This window comes from Anoplophora glabripennis, unplaced genomic scaffold, assembly GCF_000390285.2.
Source record: "Anoplophora glabripennis isolate ALB-LARVAE unplaced genomic scaffold, Agla_2.0 scaffold13, whole genome shotgun sequence".
Lineage (NCBI taxonomy): Eukaryota > Metazoa > Arthropoda > Insecta > Coleoptera > Cerambycidae > Anoplophora > Anoplophora glabripennis.
Window position 1 is genome coordinate 2179135 of NW_019416478.1, and position 26954 is coordinate 2206088.

At 30.1% G+C, this 26954-nt stretch overlaps 1 protein-coding gene across 1 annotated transcript in view; it reads right to left on the minus strand.

The window, feature by feature from the left end:
* The window catches only part of LOC108904524 (scavenger receptor class B member 1-like), a 115498-nt gene extending 88816 nt beyond the window's left edge, over positions 1–26682 (minus strand). The window contains exon 1 of the mRNA XM_018707130.1: positions 26539–26682. Within this exon, the coding sequence (XP_018562646.1) occupies positions 26539–26611 (73 nt within the window). The 5' untranslated portion in view covers positions 26612–26682. The remainder of the gene's footprint in view (positions 1–26538) is intronic.
* Positions 26683–26954: the final 272 nt, after the last annotated feature.

A 26954-nucleotide genomic window follows, 5' to 3' on the forward strand; every position in this document is an offset into this window, starting at 1 on the left:
GAACGCCACTGGTGCAAGTAGAAATATTCGAATCACCCAAAAAAATGCACATTTATCCTTCTAAAGCGTTTTTCAAATTTCGAGTAATATATTTAAAACTCTGAAATAATTAATAAAAATAAATAAAAATTTAAAATTTAAACACTTTTTTTCACAAAATAACTTCGGCAACCACCCCCTCAAATATTTCGCACTTATTTACAAACACCCTGTAGATATTCTACATTCTACATTCCACATTCTACATTCTACATTCAACATTCAACATTCAACATTCAACATTCAACATTTTACATTCTGCATTCTATATCCTATATCCTATATCCTATATCCTATATCCTATATCCTATATCCTATATCCTATATCCTATATCCTATATCCTATTATATCCTATATCCTATATCCTATATCCTATATCCTATGTCCTAAGTCCTATGTCCTATATTCTATATTCTATATTCTATATTCTATATTCTATATTCTATATTCTACTAATCGAATGTCGAGTGTCGACATGTACCGACTTCTTTCGATTGGTAAAAAATGCATACCAAACCACTTAGCAAGACAGTATTAATGAATTTATTTAAAAAAAATATATAATACTGATGCATAATTAACAGTGGTATTTTATACTTTGGTACACAGAGTTAAAAATATTTTTATGGTACTAAAATCGATTTACTGATTTCTTGCAGAAACCCTTGAAAAAAGTGAAAAACACATGCAATTACAGTAATCATAAGAGCAACGAGTTAAACTTTGATTACCTTCTTATTGACTATGACTTGTTTGCGACCGCATTATCGTAATACACATTATTATTATTATAGCAATTATGTATACACTATGTATTTGTAAGGTCGCAATTTATTTCATGAACGAGTACGGTTTTTGTACGTTTAGATTTTTGGGTTATTCCAAGCAGATTGCTTTTGATTATTTGAACTTTAATCGACATATCCTCCTTTTGAAATTTTCTGCATTCTTGCAGTTGATTTGTTACCTTGAGATAATATAGAATCATGTTTTCAATAGTGCTCTTCTCGTCGATACGAGAGAACTACGATGTATATTTTCTTTATCGAATTTTGTAACATAGGTACCTAAAATATTTTTATTTAAAAAATATTTTTGCGAATTTGTCAATTATATAACTGATTATCTATAAATGCACTACCTATACGGATGTAAAGTTTAAAACAAAAAATGAATGTGAATCAGGGGACAAAGTTATTTTATTCATTATTTTATTAAAAATCATGTTAGTTAGTACCTGCGTGTGGTTGAGAATATATAAGAAACTAATTATTGACACTTATAAAGTAATAGCGGTTGTTTTATTCATTAAAATTTACAAAATACATTTTTTCAATACGCATTTAAATTGTGCGTATGTCAGGATGTCAGTTTTGTAACGCAGAAAGGATTTGGTTTTTTAAATTTTTTGTCAAAGAACATCGCAGTGTAATAGTTACTTACTTTAGAACGTGTTTTGAATGATTTAATCTTTACTTGTAATTCACAGCGTGTGAAAAAAACAAAGGAAGGTAAAACATAAAAAATGTAAATTTGGCTTAGGTATAATACAACCTGACAAATTATTAACAATTTAGAAGTAGCAGCGTCTAACAGTATGAAAAAAGGCCAACATTGTACTTTTTTTACCGAAACTGTTTTATTTTTTTAACTGTTTTCAACTGTTAATGTTTCAGAACAACATATATCCATGCATCTACTTGTATGTTGTCCATTTAGCCACAAAATTGAACCACATAGGTGCTATAATTCTTTTTATTTATTATTGTTTTGAAAGACAGTTAAAATAATTCAAAACATGTAATTTTCTTTTTAATTCGCTTCGTAGAATATGTTGCAATGGTCAAGTAATTTTATAACACTCTGTAACTCAAACCTACTTACTAGGTATATTATAAAAAGTTTATTAAAAGAAAATAGATTTTACAATCTATTATTTTCAATACGTTTTTTTACATATCCTATTTTTTAAAGCACGTTTAAATATATACAGGTTATATTTTTGCAAATATAATAGTTATGTTTTTATAAAAAAAATATATAAATGCAATTATAGACACGAAATAAGCATGCAAGATATACATGCAATATTTGTTTTTTGAAAATAATGAATGTCGACAAAAAGTATAGGTACCTATTATAATTGACTTTCCGTATAACAAGCGGATATTATCAAAAAATTAATGTCAACTAGTACTCAGCATTGCTGACGTTTACTTACGTCCGTGCTCCTATAAAAAGATTGATAAATTAAAAATCATAATTAAGCTGATTGTTAATTGTTACGTCTTGCTGTTATTCAATAGCTGTATAAACATATTCAGGACAGTTATAATAAATACAATGTACGACAAATAATGTTGCTTCACATCTGTTAGACTTTGATATTTGTACCAACTTTTTAAGGTAAGTTTGAATAAGAAAAAATATATTAAAACCTTTCCTTCCTAATATTATAGGGGAATAATGAACAACAAAACTTACTGATTTACCTTTTGGTAAAGATACGACTGTACAATTTAATAACTTTTACTTTCTTTTTATTGCAATCGCAATGTGTACAATTATTTTTTAAGTTGAATTTAGCGAACTTTTAGGTTACACCTATATAATTGAGACCGAGAACGTGCGCTGACTTGAAGACAATGTTTACACTACAAGAATGCATATGTTTAAAAGTCCGTAAAATTTAATTTGGTTTTCAATATTCAAGAATGTCTTCACATTAACATTTGTTTTGCCATTTTACAGTTGAACAGATTTTAGAGGTTCCCAGTCTAACCTGCTATTGATATCTCCAGTCTCAACTATGTTTGTTCGAATGAATTGTTCTCATTATAAATATTTTCATTCTGTATGTTTACATAAAACGTTTGTAAATAAATAAATGAAAGAATTCAGATTAATATTTATAGATCCTTTCTGCTTTTTAAAACTTATTTATATACAGGGTGATTTCACTTTAAATACAGAAACTCCAGGACTAGATTCATTACCAAAAAGTAAATAGAGTTTGGTCTATAAACTTTTCCTGCGCGACTCGGTATTCGAAATACAGGGTGTTAAAGTTTAGAAAAATATATATTTTTTCTGCCATATCTTCAATATGCGTTGACGGAATTGAATGAAATTTACTGCAGCGTATTCACTTAATTAGACCTTTTATTGAATGTAATATTAACCTTGTGAGTTTAACCAGTGGCGTACTACGTGAGGTGCCGAACAATTTTCCCAAGAAAAAAATACGCCACTGGCGTATTTAGAGAATTAAATTTCCCATTGAAATGGCTTATTTAAAAAATTTAAGAGGAATTTTATGCAAAAAATCGTTAATGAACAATTTGAAAAAAGCAAAAAAATGCAATTTTTTGATTTTTTTTTACTTTTTTGCCTCTAGTTTTTTTTTTTGAGTGGATAGGTAGCTTCATAAAAATAAGTAGATAAAATTTCCTTCAATAGAAGAGGCTATAAAGTATTTTTGGATGAAAATTAACTGATATATGGCCGCTCAAACTTACAATTAGCCAATTTTTCGATTTTCGTCGCGTTTTGTCTTACCTATACGTTTTAATTCTCATTTTTTGCAAAAAAGGAAGTTTTTTAAATATAGCTCGAAAACGAAGCAAAATTTCGGTATAGTTCATAGGAAAAATTTTGTAGAGAATTGAATTTCCCATCGAAATGGCTTATTTACAAAAATTAAAAGAAAAATTGTATGCAAAAAATCGTTAATAAACAGTTGAAAAAAGCAAAAAATAAAATTTGTTGATTTTTTTTACTTTTTTGACTAAGTTTTGAAAATCTTTATCTATTATTAACAAATAAAAGTTTTGAAATAATTTTTTATTAAGTAGAGAACCAATTTGTTGTAAAAATAATAAGAATTATAATCATTATTATGTTAAAAATGACAATCTAAAATATATTTAAGTTTAACCGGTTATGGGAATCTCATCTAGTTTTTTGTACAGCAATTTTCTTTGCCTATTTCTACTAAAGAAAATTAGATTAAAAAAAGCAAAAAAAATCAAAAAATGTAATTTTTTGCTTTTTTTAAATAGTTTATTAACGATTTTTTGCATATAATTTTTCTTTTAAATTTTTTAAATAAGCCATTTCGATGGGAAATTCAATTCACTAAATAATTTTTCCTATGAACTATAGCGAAATTTTGCTTCGTTTTCGATCTACAATTAAAAAACTGAAAGGGGTGCATTACCACCCTCTAATTTAATAGCGGTTGTTTCATCTAAAATGACCATTTGAACGATTCATGCAATAAAATTGCTTGAACGTCATAGTTCCTTTTAAAATCCTATAAATAATCAATAGATTAATAACGCAAGCAAAAGAATCAATTTTTGCAGATGTATTTTAAACAAATATGAGTATGTGGACTAAATTCACACCTTCAGTACCACGCCACTGGTTAATGCCGCAAGGATAATGTCACATTCAGTAAAAGGTCTAATTAAGTGAATACGCTGTAATAAATTGCATTCAAATCGTTCAGCGCATTATGAAGATGACGAAAATATATTATTTTTTAGAAACTCGAACACCAGGTACTTCAGACAAAAAGTTTATAGAGCAAATTCTACTTATTTTTTGGCAACTAATCTATTCCTGCAGTTTCTGTATTTAAAGTGAAATCACCCTGTATAGGCGAGTCAATAGTTGAGAATCTACAGTCAGAGCACATAATAATGTAGTATAGTAAACTAGACTGGAATGATAAACATGAGGCATTATGGGTGGTATCAACCTGCCTTAAATAAATAAAGACACAAATTGATTTACCTACTGAATTCGTTATTCCATTATAATATTAAGAAACTGTACATTGAGTCATAGAACAAAATAAACAACCTTTGATGTTACAAATAATAAGTACAAATATTAGTTGGTAACGAATTGATTGTAAAAATATTATTTGGACAATAACAAGACAAATTAATTACACAAAATAACAATTCCGTGAAAGATGTTGTTTTAAATCTGTTTTCAAACAATATACCATTTAAGCCAATGCTACAATCTGTTCAGTATTTCCGGGACATGTAATTATACTAAATATACGTTAAATACTGAAAATTTAATTAATCATTCGATTGAACCAAACATAACACATTTTAGAATTCGTACGATGATTTAAAGATAAAAAGAAACTGATGACATAATACTCAATCATTGATTTTTTTTTCTTATGTCTTCGAAGGTATATTGCAAATGCCTTCAGGGTATACCCGCTCTTTGTTTATCTACAATCCTCTAACGGATGCCAACATCACCGATCACAACCAACACCGAGAACACTAGATTGATCCAGTCTAATTCTTGAGTAGCACACCTTAGACGTGTCTTCCGCAACTCCTATTACTGCGTTATCACATTTTAGAAAATAACTAACATAATCGTCTTACTGGCAGAGTCATGTCGATTTAAAATTATATTATATACTAGCTTGCTAGAAACATATTCATTTTTACCTAATTTTTCTCTTACTTTTAATGTAATCGGCACGCTATTCTTATTTTTTACATCTTTATAAAAATTACACTCACTATCGTGGAATTACAAAATAAAAACTTTTGTCTGGAATCTTTCACTTTTTAACCCTGTGAAAAAATCGGTATGAGTGAAAGCAATAAAGGTTCGGAGTGAATCCATTGAGTGAAATTATTGAGTACATTGTCACTTAATGTTGAGAATTTTGATCATTTTACTCATTTGTGATTATATTTAAACTAAAACTGAGTACTTTCACTCAAATATAGGTACTCCATAAATAAATTCTTCACGTAAACTCGTATTCGGTGCACTTGTACCTAAATCAGAGTAAGTGTCCTCATTATTGTGTGAGTTTAGATGTATATTAATTTCGAGTAATTTCAACGGCGCCATGAAGATGGCATCACTTAAATATTGCTTCTGCAATCTTGACCACAGTTGATATGGGCCCATTAGATGCTCCAGAAAAGCGTGGTCGCCAAGAGAACAGGCCTTAGCCGGCGGCGACAGGTCTCAGCTGGTGGGTCTCAGCCAGGACAGGAGAAGGCCCCCGTGAAGTGACTGTATATCCTAATTAATCATTTATGAGTGATTTATTTTTGCACTCATTATTTAGTGAATTAAAGACCTAGTCTGAGTAAAAAATGACTCAATAATAGTTAATTTAAATCATATTAGAGAAAAAGTCAACTCTAAAATAGAGTCAAAAGTCGCTCAATTGATAGTTAGCAGTCATTCACTCATTTCCGATGCAATAGTTTCACTCAGTTGTACTCATACTAATAGAGTGAAAATTTCACTCAATCGGGTGTGGACAGAGATTGAAAATTGAGTGAAATTTGAGTGAAATTTTTTTACAGTGTGCATCCTTTTTCATCTTCGCAGAAAGGTATTTTATTTTGCGCACTTGCTGCATAAGTAACTATTTCATATTTACATATTTATTAAAACTGCAAAAATAGATAGCATACGATAATTTACGGAGTTATTTCATACACACCATACCCAATTTTTAATTTATACTTACACGTAAAAACAAGTCGCAATAGACATGTAATCGCTAAAAATAATAATAGGACGGTAGATTCTTACCCTCCCGTCTTACACCTTTGACTTTTCGATGCATCATTTGATATAAGTGTTTTGATGCAAAAATTAATAATAGGCAGATTATTAACAAATTACAGATCATTAACGAATGCGCAAGTTAATGATTTCCGGGAACTCAAGCCTAGGTGTTACAATTATTAAAAATACATCATTTCTGCATTTTACGTAATTGGGAAATGAGTTGAAGTTGACAGAAAGAGCAGTAGGTATAGGTTAACTGTAATCGAACGGTTATTCATTTCTTTTACGATTTTAGTTGTCTTTTTTCATGAAATAAACATACCCATTAATATAAAAGTTACGGGGAAGAAAATCATTTGACAAATGTGTCGAAGTGATTATTTAAATAATTAAATGAATACAAGCAATTATATTAATTAATATAAAATTAATATTTGCTAAATTACTAAGTTAATGACTTAATTTTAGTGTTAACAGGTTTTTGCATAAAAAAAATAGGAATGAATATTAAATAATAATCTTGTAATGTAGATGACGTGCTGCAGCAATCAATATTATGAAAACTGTTTTTTACCAGTACAATTTTATCGGTGGGTTTTTAAGGTTGTTTTAGATTTTCCAAATTTTTACCAAATAAGTAAATTGTATAAATAATTGTCACAATCTCCGATATTTCTGACAACTTACACAGAGAATTGGCCAATTTATTGTTCAAATTTAACAATAACAAAATTTAATAACGATAACAACAAATAATAAAAAATAATAGACTTTTAAGTTATGGCACACTTATGTAACTACAAAAACAAACACGTATATGTAAAATATTGAATTATTTAAATTAAAAACAAATGTAAAAACTGTAAAATGTAAAATTTACAATATTAAAATAAATATGAGAATTCTAGAATTTGCTAGTAAATTAGTTCTATATTGTCTTTAACTTACTTCGAAGTTATTATTTTTCATTCATTATTTGAAATAATAAATCGAATGGTATAGAAAAAAAATTGTTTGTGTTATTGTCATTAAAATTGACAAAAAATTAAAACTATTACAACTTTTTCATTAAAAAATCAATAGTTCATTTTTATGTAAAATTTTATGCTCGTTTTTATATGAAACTTTTTTCTAGCTCTGACTCCTTTTGAATTATCCTGAAAACAACATGTAAAATGTAAAGATCATTAAATATTCTTTATCGGAAGCACCAGTAAAAAATTCTTCAATATGTGCTCTTTCCAATACTGCAACTTTTTTTGCTTTGTATCCTCTAGATGCACTCTTTAGATAAGCAGTAAGCTTGTTATATTTTCCAAAATCAATATTTTTGTAGACCTTTATAGTAGCCTTCAACATCGAATACTTTGACCACTAGATGAAATTGCATATTTTTTCTTCAAATTTAAAAAGTACGATAGCAGGCCTTCTTCGTTTATTGTCATTACTCTAAGCTTTTCCCTCCATTCGTTAAATTCGCCGAACACCTTTTCATTATGATCCCTGGATTTCGCTGGCAATATAAGGAAAATTCTCGAGCTTCTTAAAAACAGCCACATGAACACAATTACTTTCTTGCATTTTTACCAAATTCTGATAGAACTGTTTATTAAATAATTGTGGTCGGAAAAAAACACTTCGAACTTACTTATTTAAAAAACGAACTTACTTATTTAAAAAATTCAGGCAAGTTGACCAAAGTAAAGTTTCTTTTTATCATATTCTTAAGTTTTACTTTCCAAATTATACTAATTTTCCTAACGAAATCATATTGAGTTCAGTTTATTCATCGCCCTACACTATAAAACCAACAGTTTATCTCGGTATTTTTCCGTTACATATATATGTATAATAACTATTGAAACAAGTTATTAATAGTTCCCTAACCAACATAGAAATTGGGTCATTCTGCAAAACAAAAATGCATTCATCCGTTTCCTTATCTGTGAACTCTTGTGATCCTCATGTAATATCACATAACAACCAACATATTACACTGAAGATAAAAAGTATATCTATATTTGCCAAATGTCAACAACCTCATTATTTATTGTTATGTAAATATGTAACATGCGTGAAGTTTTTTGCAGTAGTGTCTAATTTCCTTAAATAAATAATTAACGCTATACGTCTGCTTATGAACTGTAAATGTTTACTCTCTTATTTCGACAGTTTAATTTCAATAGATGGACATTTCTTCTGGGTATATCTGTCAAATAACGGTTTAGCTTCCATGAAAATAAACTTTTATTATTTTCTTTCAATCATTAGGTATTGTATTAAAAACTATAAGACCAGTAAAAGGAATAATAGTTATTTACTAAGTGTTTTAAATAGCATTTTATTCACGCAAGAATGTCTAATATTCTTAAGTGGATAAAAGGCAATTAAAAGACGAATGCAATACAACGTTTTATTCATAATCACATCACAATTATATTTGTGGAGGAATTATTGGAATTTAATAAACACAAGACAGATTCTTTTTAAAATACATCAATGAAAAATGTACTTTTCAGCCTGTTGGAATCAACACATTGGCGTAGGTATCCTCAATAGTTGCTTCATTCCTGAATATCGCAAATCCAGAAGGATATACTGGCCATTGTATGAGGCGCACTTCAACAACTTTATTGACCAATAAAGGTGCTGATTTGACAACCATCAAACGGCATAGTGAATGGATGAGCTCCTCCGTAGCAGAAAGTTATGGTAAGGAGTCTATATCTAACAAATTTGATATTACAAGGAAAATCCAAGGAAAATATAGTTCCTTACAAGAAGAGACATCCGTATTGTGCAAATTCTTCACAAACTTCGACAGATGTTATGCGTTCCGAAAATGATGGCAACAATGCTACAAGGGTTGTTATTAACGGAAAGGAAATTAAATGTGATAGAACAAAAAACGAAATGTCTATTATTATAAATGTAAATGTTAATGTTAATAAGTAAATAAATTTGAGTTATTGTAGGTTTATTATTTTTTCATTATTCTACTAGTGGATAAAATATCAGTTTGGACGGTTCATATGTGTGGACAAAACTCCGATTATAAGGTGATTGTAGATAAAGTGAGTTTTATTTATGTTTTCCTTATGAGTTTACTATTAAAAAAATCTATTATAATTTTGAAGTCCATCCCTGTCGTCTGTTATTAGTCAAATAACTAATTAACATAAAGATTAAATAATAAGGGACCACGAACGGTTCCCTGTGGGACTCCAGGTACTGTTTTGTATTCACTTTGAAAGATGTCAATTTCTAATCAATAACTCTGTTATTTAAGTAAATTTTCGTAAGTGTTTTTATATTTCCTTTGAAGTCTGCGTTTCAAGTGTTTCCAAGAGATCGCTATGACTAACTGCGCCAAAAGCTTATATTTGAGTTGACAATACGCGGGTTGATCCAATTTAATAATTTGTATATCATTGATGCGTGTTTAGTCATTTTATCTTATGTGGACTTAGTCCCCTTAAAAACTTATATCAGGAAGGTCTCATAAATGTTGACAAAACTACGATATTCGTCTATAGTTAGACATGATAAATATATCAAATTACTTTTTAATTTTGACAGAATATGAACGAATTACTATATTATTATTTTTATTATAGTTCCCCGGATTCCTTTTGTGTTTACCAGTACCTCAGTATTATTCACGTGTTTCAAATTATTTCGTTTCTTAATGTACAAACAACTTATGAGACAATTTTTTATATATAAAAAATCTATTGTTAACGACATACTAATATTAAAAAACATGGAACTCCAAGATTAGATAAAAGTTTAATATTTATATAGAAGTTGGCCTCGACTGTAGAAGAATCACACAAGTGAGTTGAAACAGCAAAATGTGAAATACAAATCGTTATTTAATCCACTTTTTTAAATATCTATGTACAGGGTGTCCCAAACTCGACGCCCCAATGATATTACAGGGTAAAATGTTACTGAAAATTTGAAGTATGGGGTTCAAAAATTGTGTTGATGACGTCATGAAATATTTTTTTCTTCCTACTATTACAAAATAATTATTATAATTCTTTTGTAATGATTGTTTTTACTTCTGATCACAACTTTTTAAAGAAAATAGATTTTTTAAACAAAAGTTTATCGAAAGAATATGTTCTTTTTAAATATCGAAAAATGCAGGTATGTTCCTGGAAAAAAAATTCATGGCGACAACACAACAATATCTAAAACTTTTTTCAGCAACATTTTTCGTTACCTTCTAATATCATTGGGGCGTCGAATTTAGGACGACCTGTACATATTAATTTCGTTGTAAATTTGAAATTCCTATTTGCCGTACAAAAGCCTTGTTGTGCATATAGAACACAAAAGAAAAGATGTCAATGCAGTACAAAATTCCACAGTCAACAGGAAATCGACCACCAAAACTTAGTACTAAACTCAAAATTATAATTAATAATATGATCTAAATCTAGATGGTTATGTTTAGTCATTATGCTGCAGTTACTTATATTTATAAATGGAAAGATATATATATTTAAAAATTTAGGGGGATTTCTCTTGTAAAAAAATTTTCTCCAGCTGCTTCCTTCAGATTTAGTGGTTCTTCAACTGGGGAGAGAAAAATAATAGTTCTAATAGCATGTTGTAAATATTAAAATGGAATTTCTTATAAGACTGTTGTTAGATAGTTAATAATTGTTAATGATTCCCTTAATTTCAGTGTTTTTGTAAATTTGATTTGATTTAAAGAAGAACCACTTCCTTATTTTTTTGCATTTATTCACGTTAAGCCTGTACTTTATGGATATGATTAATATTTTAGCATCATTATTTATATAAGATATCTCAAGAACAAAGTAATTTTTTATCAGCAGGTAAACAGGTAACGCCATATGATCACAAATGTTATGTTGGGTTTTGGCACTCTAATTCTAACATACTTCAACAGTTCTGGACAATTGATTTTATTATTAATTAATTTGTACAATACAATCACCTGCCGTTTTTCAAGGTAGTCTTCTTTCAGAGTATACGAGTATTTCATTAAGTGCGTAATCTTTAGATTTTACGAATCATCTTTTGCACTTTTTTCGAACGATCTTTATTAACTTGACAGATGAGATACAAAACAATCGAAGCATATTCCAATTTAGATCTAACAAGGCTATTGTATAGCAAAGTTAAGGCATGTTTATCGGTAAATTGCTTAGAATTCTAATAACAAATCTTAAATTCTTGCTAGCAATAGAAGTAATCAATTTAAAACAAATACAAGCAACGAGATCATTTACAAATTCAAATCTAAACACTGTCAGTATGGTAATTATACTCGGATAAGAATTGTTTGCGTAGGTCATGACCCTACATTTATCGGGGTAAATAATTTTCCAGGCGCGATATGTTAATCTCTTTTAATTTTGAAGAATCCTAGAATTTCCAATGTTTGTTATCTCCGTATCATCCACATACACTGAAATATTGATGTTGCAGGAACAATATCATTGGTAAATGTTATTATAAGAAGTGGTCCTAAGACGGAAACTTGTGGTATACCTGTCAGCTGTTGAAAGTTGAAAGTCAATATTGCACGTGCTGAAATCGCAAGTAAGTTAGATTAAAAACGAATCAGTAAATTGTTTGACATACCAGAACATGAGAAGTATCATGATCTAGTTTGTCAATTACTTTAGAAAAGCCTGTGTATATTACGTCTACCTGAATTTGTCGATCCAATTTTTCACTTAGAAACACTACACTCTCAGATTTAGATATTTTTCGAGTGTGATACCTACATCAAAGTCCTTTTATAATCGAACAATATTTTGCAGCTAGTTTCAGACTGCATAGCTGAAAAATATGGCGGTATAGATATGAAAATAATTTTGTACATTCATCATGAAAATAGGTAATCCCAATTTGGTTTTCTAGAAGTACAGCAAATAGTTCCAAAATACTTTTCATAGAATTTTGTGCGCTTACATAATGTAGCTGTTTATCCAACAAATGTGTTATAAACAATCTATTTGTGTTCGATATTACGCACTCTGTCCTAAGGTGTAAGTAAGGAGTAAAGTAATTATTGATTTTTCTCCATATGTATGAATTACCAATGATTTAAATAAATAAGTACTGTTATAATTAAATTTACTTACGAATCGACTAAATTATCGTCATATAAACAACTTGTTTTCGCACTAGTGAATCAGTCAGTCAGTTGGTAATTTATTTCATTGTGTAGCTATGATCGAACGCAGATGATAAACTTACCTAAGTATCCCTTCCGATGATGCATAATTAGTGTAGGACAACACTGGCATGATTGTCCACATAACACATGTCTATCAAAAGTCTGTCATATACCACAAGTTTTTTTACTCAACACAAAATCAAAGAACCTGCCACAAGCGATCTGCAAATCTCAAAAGCTTTTTGGCTGGAAACAGGTAGAGGAACCTGCTCGCTCCGAGTTTTGTGAATAAATTGCGCTATTAACTTTTTTTGGGCCCAGAAGGAAGGAAGGAATAATCAGCGACCTTGTGTTTTTACACCCAATTGTATCGTATAAAAATTTGTTACCAAATTTTAACACGAAGTATATAAATGCACTACAAATGATGATGCTATTTGGTCCTTTTTAATGATGGACGTCATCGATAGAAGTTGTTTTTGTCGTTTTATATACATGTATTGATGATATTTCGCAATAACATCTTGGACAGGTTACAGCTGTTTTTGGTAGTTAAGATTTAATTGACGTTACCACTTATTATTGTTTTATAAGAACAGTAAATGATGACAACAATTTTCGTATTTACATCTTTAATATTTATAGATTTAGTCGAAAATATTATTTTAAATATTTTTTATGTTTACTTAAAGCAAAAAGGGCTCTACTACAGGAATCAAACTTCAGAATGCCTATAAAAGAAACATAAAACACTTGAAAATTTGTTCCGTAAAAAATATACAGGGTGTGGCGTGTACAATCTATAAAAATTAAACTACAGCTTCCTAACGATATTTGTAATAGAAAAGTCTTATACGAAAAAGTTATATTTTTGCGTTTTTTTTTTCGTAAATACGAAGAATAATAAATATAAACGTCAATTGTAACGAGTTATAATCACTTCGTTTTTTTTAATTTATTTATTTATGGGGAAGGGATAAATACAGGCTTTATAGCCCAAAACAATGTCCACAAATTTCTTAAAGCTAATTGAATATAAAAGTACAGAAAAGATTATTATAATAGAAAATGTTAATTTGCAATAATAGTTCCCTTTAAAAATCTTTTAAAACTAATGAGCGAGGAATGAAAAATTATCTAGAGTACTACAGTATAAGTTAAAATGTCTGCATATTCTGTTTATAGGAGAGTTTTGACCAGAATTAGTTCGATAAAAAGTCTCATGAAACAGTGCATTTACTCTAAAATCATGTTGTGGTACATGTAAACAGATCAAGGCTAATAAATCTGGGGAATCGATAAAATCATTAAGAAGCTTATACAAAAATACTGCTTCGGTAATAATTCTTCGATTCTCCAATGAAATAATATGATACTGATTTCGTAACATCATGCTACAATGAAAAGAATACACACCAATCTCCTTGTAGTGTAAATATCGCATAAATCTGTTCTGTATGGCCTCAAATCGAGACTTATATATGGTATATTGAGGACTCCATACAATAGATGTAAAATTGATTATGCTGTGCACGTATGCAAAATATACAGATTTAATAGCAAAAATCGACCTGAAATTTTTGCAAACTCTGACAATGAATCCAAGCATTTTGTTGCTTTTTAAAGTTATATAATCAATATGTGAAGAAAAACTCATTTTCCTGTCAAAGACAACCCCAAGATTTAAAATATTCTTATTAAAGTTATAATTATTAGAGTATATATTTTGGTTACTGGTAAAACAAATATAGAAACATTTACTTAAATTTAATTGAAGCTTGTTCAATTTACAGTATTCAAAGAAAGAGTTTAAATAAAAATTTCCAAAATTTGAAACAATGACGGATATCGTTGATATAGACTAAAAATAGTAAAGGTCCCAAATGTGATCGCTGAGGATCACCTGACATTACAACGTAGTGAGGAGATTTGTAACCACTAATAGTTACCAATTGCGACCTGTTGAAAACATAAGAGGTAAGCCATCTCAGTAGGTTACCATGTACACCAATTTCAGACAATTTAGATACAAGTATATTATGATTAATTTTATCGAATGCTTTGCTAAAATCGGTATACACGACATCCACCTAAGTCTGGCTATCCATAGCACTTGTAATATATTGGGAGTATATTACTAAATTGGATTCAATAGATCTATGTGGAAACAATCCATGTTGCTCAATAATTATAGACGATTTAACCGCGCTAAGTAAATGCTTATAACATATACGTTAAAAAATTTTACTAAGAATATTTAATTTACTAATTGGCCGATAGTTGGAAACTTCGTTTTTATCACCTTTTTTGTAAATAGGAATCACAAAAGCTTGCTTCCATGTGTCAGGAAAATCTCCTTCTTCAAGAGACTTGTTAAATAACAAAGTGAGAGGGTTACAAAGGAAATCTGCCCCTTTGTTTTCGTCCAGTTCAATTAAAGTATTTAATACTTCGTCTCTCGTTACAATTACATTGTTAATATTATTGATATTATTGAAATTATTGATTTTAATAGGACACTGGTCATACGGTTCATAGACACTTTGATCAAATATCGAATCCATACGCGCGTTTTATAATTTTTTTTGATACTATACGCATACGCCAATGATAACAATTAGTGTCAGGTTGACGTAATTTACTTATTGCTATTTTTGATATATGATTCATTGGAAAGGTCATTGAAATATACGAATATATAATATTCCGGATCATTTCGAGAAATTCTGTCTAAAACTATTATTTCAAGGTAGTTTCTCACGTTTGCTTGCTTTGGAAGATCGTAATGTGTTAGAATGAGGAAATAAATTTTAAATGGTTATCTCTAAATTGGCTTAAAACTATATGTTCAAGGTTTCAACTGAAAATCCCAGGTATTGTCGATGGAAGAAACTTTATATGGATAGATAGAGGCAGTGGCGGAACTATCACACAGCAAAAGGGATCAGGGTGGGGAGGTAGCCTACTAGGAGGACCAGAGTCTCCTCCTAAGTACATTCTACTTTTAATACTTTTAAATTAAAAACTTCAAGGACAAGGAATTTGATGAGACTGTGAATTTGAACTTCGCTAGCGCCTAAACCCGATGTAAAGTGTTTGTGCAGTTCTAGAAAATTGTATTTTTTATACAGGGTGATTTATTAAGAATCGGATCTGGAAACACTAGACTAAAGTATGACGATTGGGCTAAATATTCCTTATACAATACTGATGGTTTAAAGGGACAAAGGAAGTAGAGAATTAAATTACTTTGTAATTTCTCGTTGACGTTGAAAGATTTTGTTAATATCAACTTAGGAATTATCGGTTTTACGGTTGTGGCATAAACAATTTCGATGAATTTTGTAGAAGCGAGTGACAATTCCGAAACAGGATCACTTTCTGTCTAAAATAAATCGATTGTTTGGAGTCATAAACCGTTACATCTATGCTGGAAATAATGCGATCGCTGATTGGTCTGGCGCAGAAATTTCGCATTTATTGGGACTTACTTTTTATATAAAAAAATTCAACTCAATTTAGTCTAAGGTGGTGGAAAGTCCCCGAATTAAATTTCGCCCAGAGATCCAAATTTTGAAGTTCCCCCACCGGATAGAAGATTAATATTTATAAATTTTTTTGTTACTTTAGGTAATATTAAAGTTAGATGTATAGAAGTATAGAATTTTAAAAAATGTTTTGATCAACTTCCTATTTTCTTTTAATCAGTATGACGCACTATAAAATAAAAAATTCCAACTTAATTTATAATGTATAGTTTAAATAAATGTTTGAATATACATATGTAATTAATATTTAAATAATAATAATTAATATTCCAACATGTTACCAATAAGAAATAATGTGAACGTTTCTAAATTATACTTTTATTTTACGTACTTTATACGTATATTTGTAATAAATTTTTCGTTTTTTTATAAAACGACAGATTGTTTTTGGCTCTAGTGACGTTAACAAATGTTATTACCATAGTCTGAAAATGTTAGAATATTCAATAAATAGGAATTAATTTACATTCATGACAATTTTTTTTATTTTAAAATGACGATGAGGTTAGTGTCTATTTATTATAGTAAAAAACTCCCGAAATATATGGTAATGGTAGATATGAATCAAAACATAGTTAATTTTCCTAGTCCTAGTGATGAATTTAACATCACTTTAACACGGAGAAAACTACTATTGTATTTCCAGTGACAGCCTTATTTAAGGTCGATTTATAAAAATCAATGTTAAAACTTTAATTAATTTATATAATATTCAAACTCAGTCAAACAGTCCTGTACATGATACCACCAGCAAGATTTAAATCTAGCCGTTACCATATTACCTCTGTAGTACCTCAGGGTTCTTACCTTGGTCCCCTTACCTCTTCTATTTTTATTAATGACATTACAATTTTTCCCAGTTGTATTAATATATGCAGACGAGTTCAAAAATGTTTCGTTTATGTAGGTATTAATGATTGTGTGCGTGTGTGGATTAGATAAATGGGGTAGCGGAACGGTGCGATTTAAATAATTCATTCAAGTCTGAAGATATAAGGATTTGCGATAAGACATGGTCGGCTTCCATGATAATAATCTGCTACTCAAATTATTTTATGCATTTGACCTCTCGAGATGTGAATATTGTTCATCGGTTTGGATTACTTCGCAGACATATATCACTAGACTTTTTAATACGGTATATTCATTAAAAAATTGAGAATAGTCCTTCTTAAATTTGACAAAACTAATTACATGTTACAGTTTAACGTGTTCTCTTTAAGACAAAGAGAGATATTTAGAGTACACTGAAATCACTTCATTATTAATGGTTTAATTTAAGGTGGCCATATCCCTGGCCGAGAAATAGTCAAATTTCTGGCGTTTTTAGGTACTGAAATCTTGAACAGTAAAACGTGTAGAACAAAAGTTAGCACAAAAATAAAATCCTTGATGTTTATTCATTGTTACTATTTAAATTTACTCAAATAAAATAATAACTAAAAAAAAGCGATTGTAAAACATGCGTTTGCTGTTATCCTAACCCCACATTTTAAGAATTATTTTCACGTACTTATAAATAAAAGTAAACAATTTTATATGTAGGACTAAGCAAGTAAATGTTATAAGAATATTTATATGTGGCGTTGTATATAAAAAAAGTTAGTATTTTCGTAGATTTCAGTACCTAAAACATTCATTGTTTGATCGTTTTTTGCACCTGTTTATTCGTTTTACTGCGGCGTCTTTGAAAATACCCAAATGGGATGACATAACATTCCTATTATTTGATAAGCTTTAGATTATTCAGTTATTAAATGTTTGAAATTATTTATAATTATTAATTATAAAGCTGTCGATAGCCGCACGGTTTAAGGCGTCAGTACTTCAATCGATGTGTGCTATTTGCCCGGGTTTCGAATCCCGCGGCCCGTAGACCGTAGATTAGCTATGCTTGTACGGAGGCTTGGCCCCCTCTGTGCAAGTATGGTACCACCCCCCTAATTAATGAGGTTTTCCAGGTTTCCCTCATTCCTGCACTGAATGGTGGTTAGGGCCTACCAACATAACTCCTTCCTGGGCGCAAATGCGGCCTGCTTAATAATAATATGCCGCCTCCTCTCCCGCACAAGTCTCCGACTTCTGCGCTAATTCTCGTAGTTAGAATGAGGAGTAGAGATATTATTATTATAGAGATATTATTTGTCTTTGTGGAAAACACTATTTAAAAGATATGGCGCCCTTAATAATATAAAATTGTCTAGGCGACTATGTTTCAGTAACTTTATAAATTGTGAAGATAAACGCGTCATGCAACCACCTTGAACCCTCTCCCACCTTCATTCATCATTTAGATAAACCCAAAAATTCAAAAATTACATAAAGATGGTAAAATATGCCAGATTTTCTAAAAACTACAGGTCAAAACTAATATTTATTTTGTATTTCGTGTATTAAGTATTTGTAAATGCACTTTAAATAGTATCTATGGTGAAAATGCCAGATTAACATGTATTCCGAATTGGTCGGTCGGTGGTCGAGCGGTTCGAGGCGTCAGTACTTGAATCGACGAATGACACTGTCGCGGGTTCGATCTCCGCGGCCGCCAAATCAGCTATATTCGTAAAGAGGGACCTCTGAGGGTAGAAGAACGTCAATATGAGAGGTTGATACCAGTCGGAATTTCACCCCCCCCTATTTAATGAGATTTCCTAGGATTCTTTCATTCCTGCACCATGGTGGTTAGGGCTTAAACACGTAAGTCGTTCCTGGGCGCACATGCGGCCTACTGAATAATAATATGCCGCCCCCTCCCCGCACAAGTCTCCAATGTTAAAATTTCTATCATTTTTTTTGTGGCACGAGGAAAATACCATATAATCAGAGAATAACTAATGGTTTAAATTATTTTGTAAAAATTTCGTTCAATTTTGGTTTCTCTATTAATATTTTAAAATCTAAAACAACGTTGTTCGGAACATACACTGCTAGAAGTCGATCTTAAACTCGAATTAATTTTAAATCATCCCAGGGTCAACTACAACCAACTGAGATTGCGAAAAAATATGTTTAATTGATCCTTCCTTGAAATTTACTGAACAGGCTAATGTGATAATTAAACGATCTTTTGGTTGTCTGAAACCGATAATTTCTAATAGAAAATCAATTAGTAAATAAAATAGAATATTATTATGCGAAGCTTTGGTGTTATCCTATGGAAGTGGTAGAAATGTATACGCCCAGTTGAAGAGTATGTGCGCGGGCCAACGGAATATAACACAGTTGCACTGGGCGACTGGGCAATAAATCTCAGTTGTTGACAAGTGGTTGATAAATTTCCTAGTAGTGCAGTGCAGCAGTGCGGAATTTGGTGTGATTCAGGTAATTTTAATCTATTAAAGGCACCTTCTATTAATTCATATTACAATTGCGAAAGGGAGAAATAAGAGGGATATTTTGTTTATTAATATTATTACAACATGGCATTTTAGAGACCTTTTGAAACGGAACAAAACGAAATTTACCATCAATAGAATTGTTTGAGGACATAGACAATTAAAATATGTTGTTGGTCAAATGAACATATAATAGAAATTTTCTAAACATTATATACAAATTATTATAATTTTTTACCTTTAGGAGAAAACTTTTTTAGGGACGCCTTTGAAACTCATTAAATGTTATTGCTAGGCGTTTTTATACATGTTCAACTGAAGAAAAATCTTTGAATCTAGGCGTTCCCAATATTAACGATTTGTTTACAATGAACAATGACAAACCGCTACGTCTACGATCGCTGATTGGTTGAATAGAATCTCTTGAAAATTATACCAATAACAGCCGGCGAAACAGAATGTTCTGTTTTAATGTAATCTTGATCTTATCGTTTCGATAATGTTTAATTTCACCGAAATTTGCAAACGTGAATGAAATAAAATTACTGTTCTAAATAAAATTACATGTCACGTGGCTTGTATTCATTTATAAAGGCTTTGTATCAACTACTATTTGATCATTTCTAACTTTTTCAATTCTTGAGGTAACAGTAAACTTGTTCTAATGTAAGAGTTTACAAAAACTATACCTTAAAAAAAAACAAAATACTGAAATAAAAAAAATTCTTATAACAAAATTATAAAATCTGGTAATACCAAAATGTACTTTTTTTATTTCAACACCATCGGAACAACTCCTACATTCATGGTTATGAGGTAATAGCAGTAAATGTCAATTTTTTTTACTTAGTGAATATTAATCAATGTCAGTAAGCTAATTTTGCTAATTTATTAACTTGATTGTGTTTTGGAAAGAGAATGAATTGTTTATATCCGGCTTTAGGCTATATAACGTCTATACAACAAACATTTGCGTAGATTTGTCTGTTTTTTTATATTAATGGGCACTGATTTTAAAATTACCTACTGGAATCAGTACAATATGATCTGTCGGTGACATAAATAAATTTAATAACAACAAAATTTTGCGCAGTATAAATTGTATCTTAATTACTAAGTTCGCATGTCGTACAGGGTGCCTTAATAGTCTAAATAACAGGATAGCGAGAGGTTATATGGAACCCACAACTTGGTAACCATAGATTTTACCTTGAGGATAATTTTCAGTCATTTGAAGGACAAGCATTTCAAATTTTTTACTTTCCGATTCTGAAAAACAATGTAGAATTTTACATTTGGATATAATTTTTAATTTGAGTTCAATGATTTTATTCAGGAGGTTATCCAGTAGTCGAAACTATGCTTATTTAAAAAGATTTGGTAAAATCGTCCTTCGAAGATCGATTGATATGCACTTAGATGTAGAGGTCATAGAGGATTCTAGATTATTCGAAACAACCATAGGTCGTGTTGAGGACCTCTTAAACTTGATTTCTAAGAAGATTCTAGAGGTGCCATTGACCTCAACAACTTTTACAGAGGTCATTTTCCTGACATCTCGCTTTCCTGGCGAAATACCAGCCTGAAAACTTCGAGGGAAACAATTGACCTTCAAGTGACCTCTAGAGGTCACTATGACCCATGGGCCAAACTATATCTGAACGTACAATTATCCGCTTTTCCTATTTGAAAAACGAAAGCTGACCTTCAAAATGACCTTGAAAATTACCTTCGTGGTCAAATCATCGATTAACCTCAACGACTTTTGTAGAGGTCATTTCCCTGCCATCCCTCTATTCTGACGAGTTATTTAGGCGTAACTATACTTTTGTGATACCCTGTTTACACCTACTGCAACTGTCTTATAAAGAGTCTTTTAAATTTAAATCTAAAGTTATCTGACTGACATACAGGGTGTTTCAGAAAGTCAAAAAGCGACAAAATAAAATTTTTTAAATAGAATTTTTACGAAAATTTCCAAACGTATTTGTCGTGCTTAAAAACCCAGGAATACCAAATTTCATAAAAATATTCCGCACCATTTGGAAATTTTCGTAAAAATTCTATTTAAAAAATTTTATTTTGTCGCTCTGTATCTCGAAAACAAGAGGAGATATACATATAGTTCATAAGACAAAAAATTCTTATTTTTTGTCGTACTATCACCCTCTGAATTTACGGAAGGTCTTTCTGAAATACCCTGAATAATTCAAGGATAATAGTTACAGCTCCTTCTATTTATTCTAGGAACAAATGGTTTTATTATTTATATCTTCAAGTACATGCATATTAGAGTACGCTTGTTGGACATTAAGACAATGTATTTGCCTAGTAGAAATTATCAATAAAATATTCAAAAACCATACCGACAAGTATAAAATGTGATGGACGAATGCGTTTATGAATTATAAACTATGGATATGCTTTAACGTTGAGGAAAACAAAAAAAAAGAGTGCGTACTGTAACGAATTTTGGAAGTTTGATAACTTTTGTAGTTTATTATAGTGTGGGACATCCAAATGGAATAAATTCAGTATCTCAATTATTCTGCATATTTATAAAAAATCCCGAGACACGTCGATTTTGGATTCTGAAATGACATCCTGCAGCGTAAAAATTTCACCCCTAAATTCAACCCCCTTCGAATGGCAGCTACAACCCTTAATTTTTTAAAAGGGAAGTAAAGGCTTGTGATGCCTCGTTTGAAAGGTATTTTCATTTTCTATTCAAAAATACTATGGTTTTAATATTTATTGCAAAAATTAGCAGTAAAAAAATTAATTAGTTTGACGAAATTCGCTACAGCAAACTAATTTCACGAAGAGTTCAAAATTAGTTCCTTGAGCTGCATATTAATAGTAAATAAAAATGTCTTCTAACGTTTTCCAACATCTGAGGCGTGACCGATATAAACGCAACCATTATTTTTTTCAATGGCAGCTATGAATAATTTTGGTAAGCTTTTTTAGTTGAAAATGTTGAAATACAGTATTTTACTTCCAAAATTTATTTTTTTAAATTAGTTAACCAATTAATTTTTTTTTCTTTTTAAGATACATATTCTCACATTATATTAATTAATTAAAATATTATTAATTTATATTTTATATCCTTTAGGAAAATTATAAAGCAATACATTCTGTTTATCTGACATAAACAATTTTCTCTTCTTTATGACGTCTGCAATTTAAAATTGGGTAGAAAATTCCCCAAATCATATTAACATAACAATATAGGTTTTTTTCCTGGGACATGGTCATAGTTTATAAAATTTTCAATTGTTTTGTAGGCATCAAAGTAAATAAACAAAATATAGGGCAATATCTCATTACGGTACTGAGCAAACTGTTTTAATTGACGACTGTAAAATACAATTTATTGTCAAAAATGTTATATAACAATCTGCTGAGATTTTTTTTATATAATTTTTATTTCCACAAAAAGACCTTAATAATTTTGCTGCGCATCTAGAAATTCAAAACCAAGGTAAAATTTATTTACTGGTAAAGCAAATTTTGTTTATCATGTTCCAACACAGCCGCATATTTAAAATTTTTAGCCTAATAATTTAGTTGTTAATCTATTTTTAAACTCTCCTGGAAATATGGAAATATACCTATTTATTTAAATACTAATTCATATAAACAAAATATTTATTCCACATTTCATGCAATGCATCAAACATCTACTACGAAGAGTCTCGTTTAATTTTAACTTTATAATAAATAACTAGTAATTACTTCCGTAACTTTATTATTAGATACTATTTTTTTGCTGGGAGAACAGTGAACGATTCGACCGATGATTGTTTTCTTAGGTACAAGTCCGATTTGAAGAAAAGAATAAACCAACAAAGATCTGTTATCGGATCTACTGTAACAATTTACGGTGGCAGGGGCGTCCCTGGAAATTTTTCGAGTTATTTTCAGAATATTAAAACATATACAGGCTGTTTCGTAAATACAGGGAGTGATATTACGTCAAAAAGTAATTTTTTGTTTTATGAATTATATGCCTCTCTTGTTTTCGAGACACAGAGTGACAAAATAAAATTTTTAAAATAGAACTTTTACGAAAGTTTCCAAACGGTACGAATTATTTTTATGAAATTTGGCATTCCAAATATGCTGGTTTAATTATTTGTTGTATCTTTCATAGAGGGCGCTAGTTTTACCATTTGAGTTCCATTTTCTAGTGTATAATAATTTTATTTTCTAAAAATAATGTAGGCTTTCAATTGAAATCTTATAAACAACGCATACATTCTAGTAGTATTTTAAACTCTAATTAACTTTATATCAAAGTTTTAGTGATTCAAATTAGTAATAGTAAGTTTAATATAACTAATTATTGAGAAATGTCCGAATGGTAAAAAACTTAACCTTAAAAAAATTAGAAGTTAAAATGTAATAGGAAATTAGGATAACTAGCGCCCTCTATGAAACATCCAAAAAATTAGAAAAATTAGAAACTGCAAAACACAGTATGTTCTGCAAGCTGCTACGGTGAACGCCAGGCCGCCAATGTCTTTCTACCTCGGGTGTCGAATGCGGTTAATTCCAAGAAAGTGACGCAGGGGTCTTCTTGGAATTCTATCTTATCAAATATCGTACGGACTGTACTTATGTAACTGAATGACTACAGTGTGTTTGTTAAAATGTGTCTAAAATTTTTTGATCACGCATCTCTAGTTAGCAGAAAAATTTGGATACAAAGTATTAAAAAAAATAAATAAAATACAATTAGGTAGTTTTATTTTAAGTACTATTGAAATATAAGAAAAATGTGCTCAACATTGTTTTTTATAGTGAAAGTCCATTTTTTTCTTTTCAATTACTTTTTTTTATTAAAGTTTGGTATTTTTCGCACCACTGATTTTTCAATAGATAGTATTGCAAGTACTGTTAGCCTGTTTTTATAATACAATTCGCTTAAATTAGATGCTTTTAATTGTAAATTTAGAGACACTAAGTCAATTTTTAATTGCTGATTTTTGGCATTGAATGATTATCGTTTTTATTGTTTTTATTTGTTTGTTTTTTGTAATTTTATGCAATAATCTTGTATTGTACCGTATTGTTATGTTGCAGTAAGTATTGTTTTTTTATTATCTTTTTTATATGAACTTATACAGGATGTTTCAGGAGGAGATCTACATACTTCAGTATGTTATTCTACGTTCAATTTTAAGTAAAAAATTTCCTATAAACTTTGGTTTGGAAACGCTTTGTTTAGGATATACAGGATGTCAAATTAAAAAAAATTATTTACATTTTCTTTAATAACTCTCGACTACTTTGAGTTAAATTCATGAAATTTTGTATGCGGAGGTTTCTTGGGACGGGAAATTCAAATTTTATGGACGATTGTCTGTATCTCCCAGAGGGCGCCACAAGCAATCATTTATCTTTTCTACTTAAGAAATGTACACCTTATTGAAGTATCTAGGAGCAAACGTTTCTGTTAAAAAACTCATCTAAAGATGATGATGCATGCAAATTATGTATTAAGAGTGAATCGAAAGTTATTGTTTTCAGGTTTTGTACATTTTGTTTAGAAATTTTATTTTTGCAATTCTCACAAAAATTTTGTGAATAGATCAACGCTAATCGTCAACTAGTTCCAATGATGCGTTTTACTGACGAAGTTGATACATAATTAGCACTCTAATATAAATAAATAAATAATTTGAACTTTTACAATCTTATGGCAAACACACAAAAAACAGTATGTAGGTAACAAAATTTTACACCACTGGTAAACAAATTAAGTTTAATAAGAAAAAAAATCCAGTGAATAGCTATCATTTATTTACTGTCAGATTAAACAGATACCAAACTGCATAGTAAATATGCGCTACTCCCACTCCGACTTTCAGTGCTACGAGACGGTAACCATGACCACCGCTGTAAACTCTACAGATTTAGGAGCGAACCACGAGAACCCACGTATTCTGTGTTTTTCAAATGAATTTTGCAAATTAAATTGACTAAAACATTACAAATTTAATAAATCCTTTTTCATGTGTTTCATAAGTCGTATACGTATATTTAATAAATAACATTGTGAACTAAATATTAAATTAAATTTTTTAACTATGAAAATTTCTAGGAGAGAGGGCGGTGCCTCAGAGCCCCCTACACCAGCCGCCACTGGACAAAATGCGTTAACAGTTTCTTGCTTGTATGCAAAATAATGTACGAAATGCTGCTACCTTCATACACATCATATTGTAGCAGGCGAGAAACAAATTTTAAATATTGTGAAATAAAATCCCCGCACAAGACAAAAGGTCAGTTTACAGTCGACCAAATTCCAGTGACGTGTAGATAAATATTTTTAAATAATTTTCAAAGTGTCGTTTTAGATTTCTTTTCTACACTAGGATATTTAAATGAATCCATCCCCACATTTTTTTTTTTTTTGATGAGTTGTGAATTTGTTTCTAAATACTATTTTATATTAAGTTACGCTACAGGTAGACAAAATAAATGATTTTCCTACTGCAGTAACTATTAACTGTAAGATTAAGAATATTTGTCGTCCTTCACAAAGTTTTGGCAGGACGTAACAAATTAGCTCAAATGCTGGACGTCCACCGAAATTAAGGACGGTTGCCAACTCTATATGTATGTAACCTGTGTAAAACAGTGTTTTTTTGCACTTTACGTGTTTCACGTCATGTCCCAAAAACACTTTTTTTTTGACAGTAAAATTTAAAAAAAAAGGAAAAGCTTATTAAGAAAGAAATAACTTTTTTATTAAAAATTTACAGTTCTGTAAATCTCTTTGCCTAAGCCATAATAGGTAAATATATCGGGATAGTCCAAAAAAATAAAAGCAATATCATACGAAAATGGACTTACCTCTGAACTTGAGTACAGCTTCAAGTAACTTCACAGCAGTACAAATAGTCATCAATCGCGTAAAGTAAAACATGCTCGCGAACTATTCTTTTATTCACACTTTTAAGCACTGTAAAAATCCTCACAAGCTGTGCTGTTGGACAATTGGACCACGGACTAAGACTGAATAAACCGTGCATCGTCTAAGTTTAATATTTTCGATAATCTTATCAATGTTTATGTTTCGAAAAGGGAGAAAACGATTGACCTAAGACTATCAGAGTCGCCAGTTTGCTCTCAAAACAGCTACCGGCTCATTTATCTGTCACAGCCTACCAAAAATGATTGAGGAAGTATTCTTTTGTCCCTCTGTTATATGGGGGTGGTCAATCAAGACAAATTTTATTTTAGAATTCAGAAAAATTACAGTAGAACTG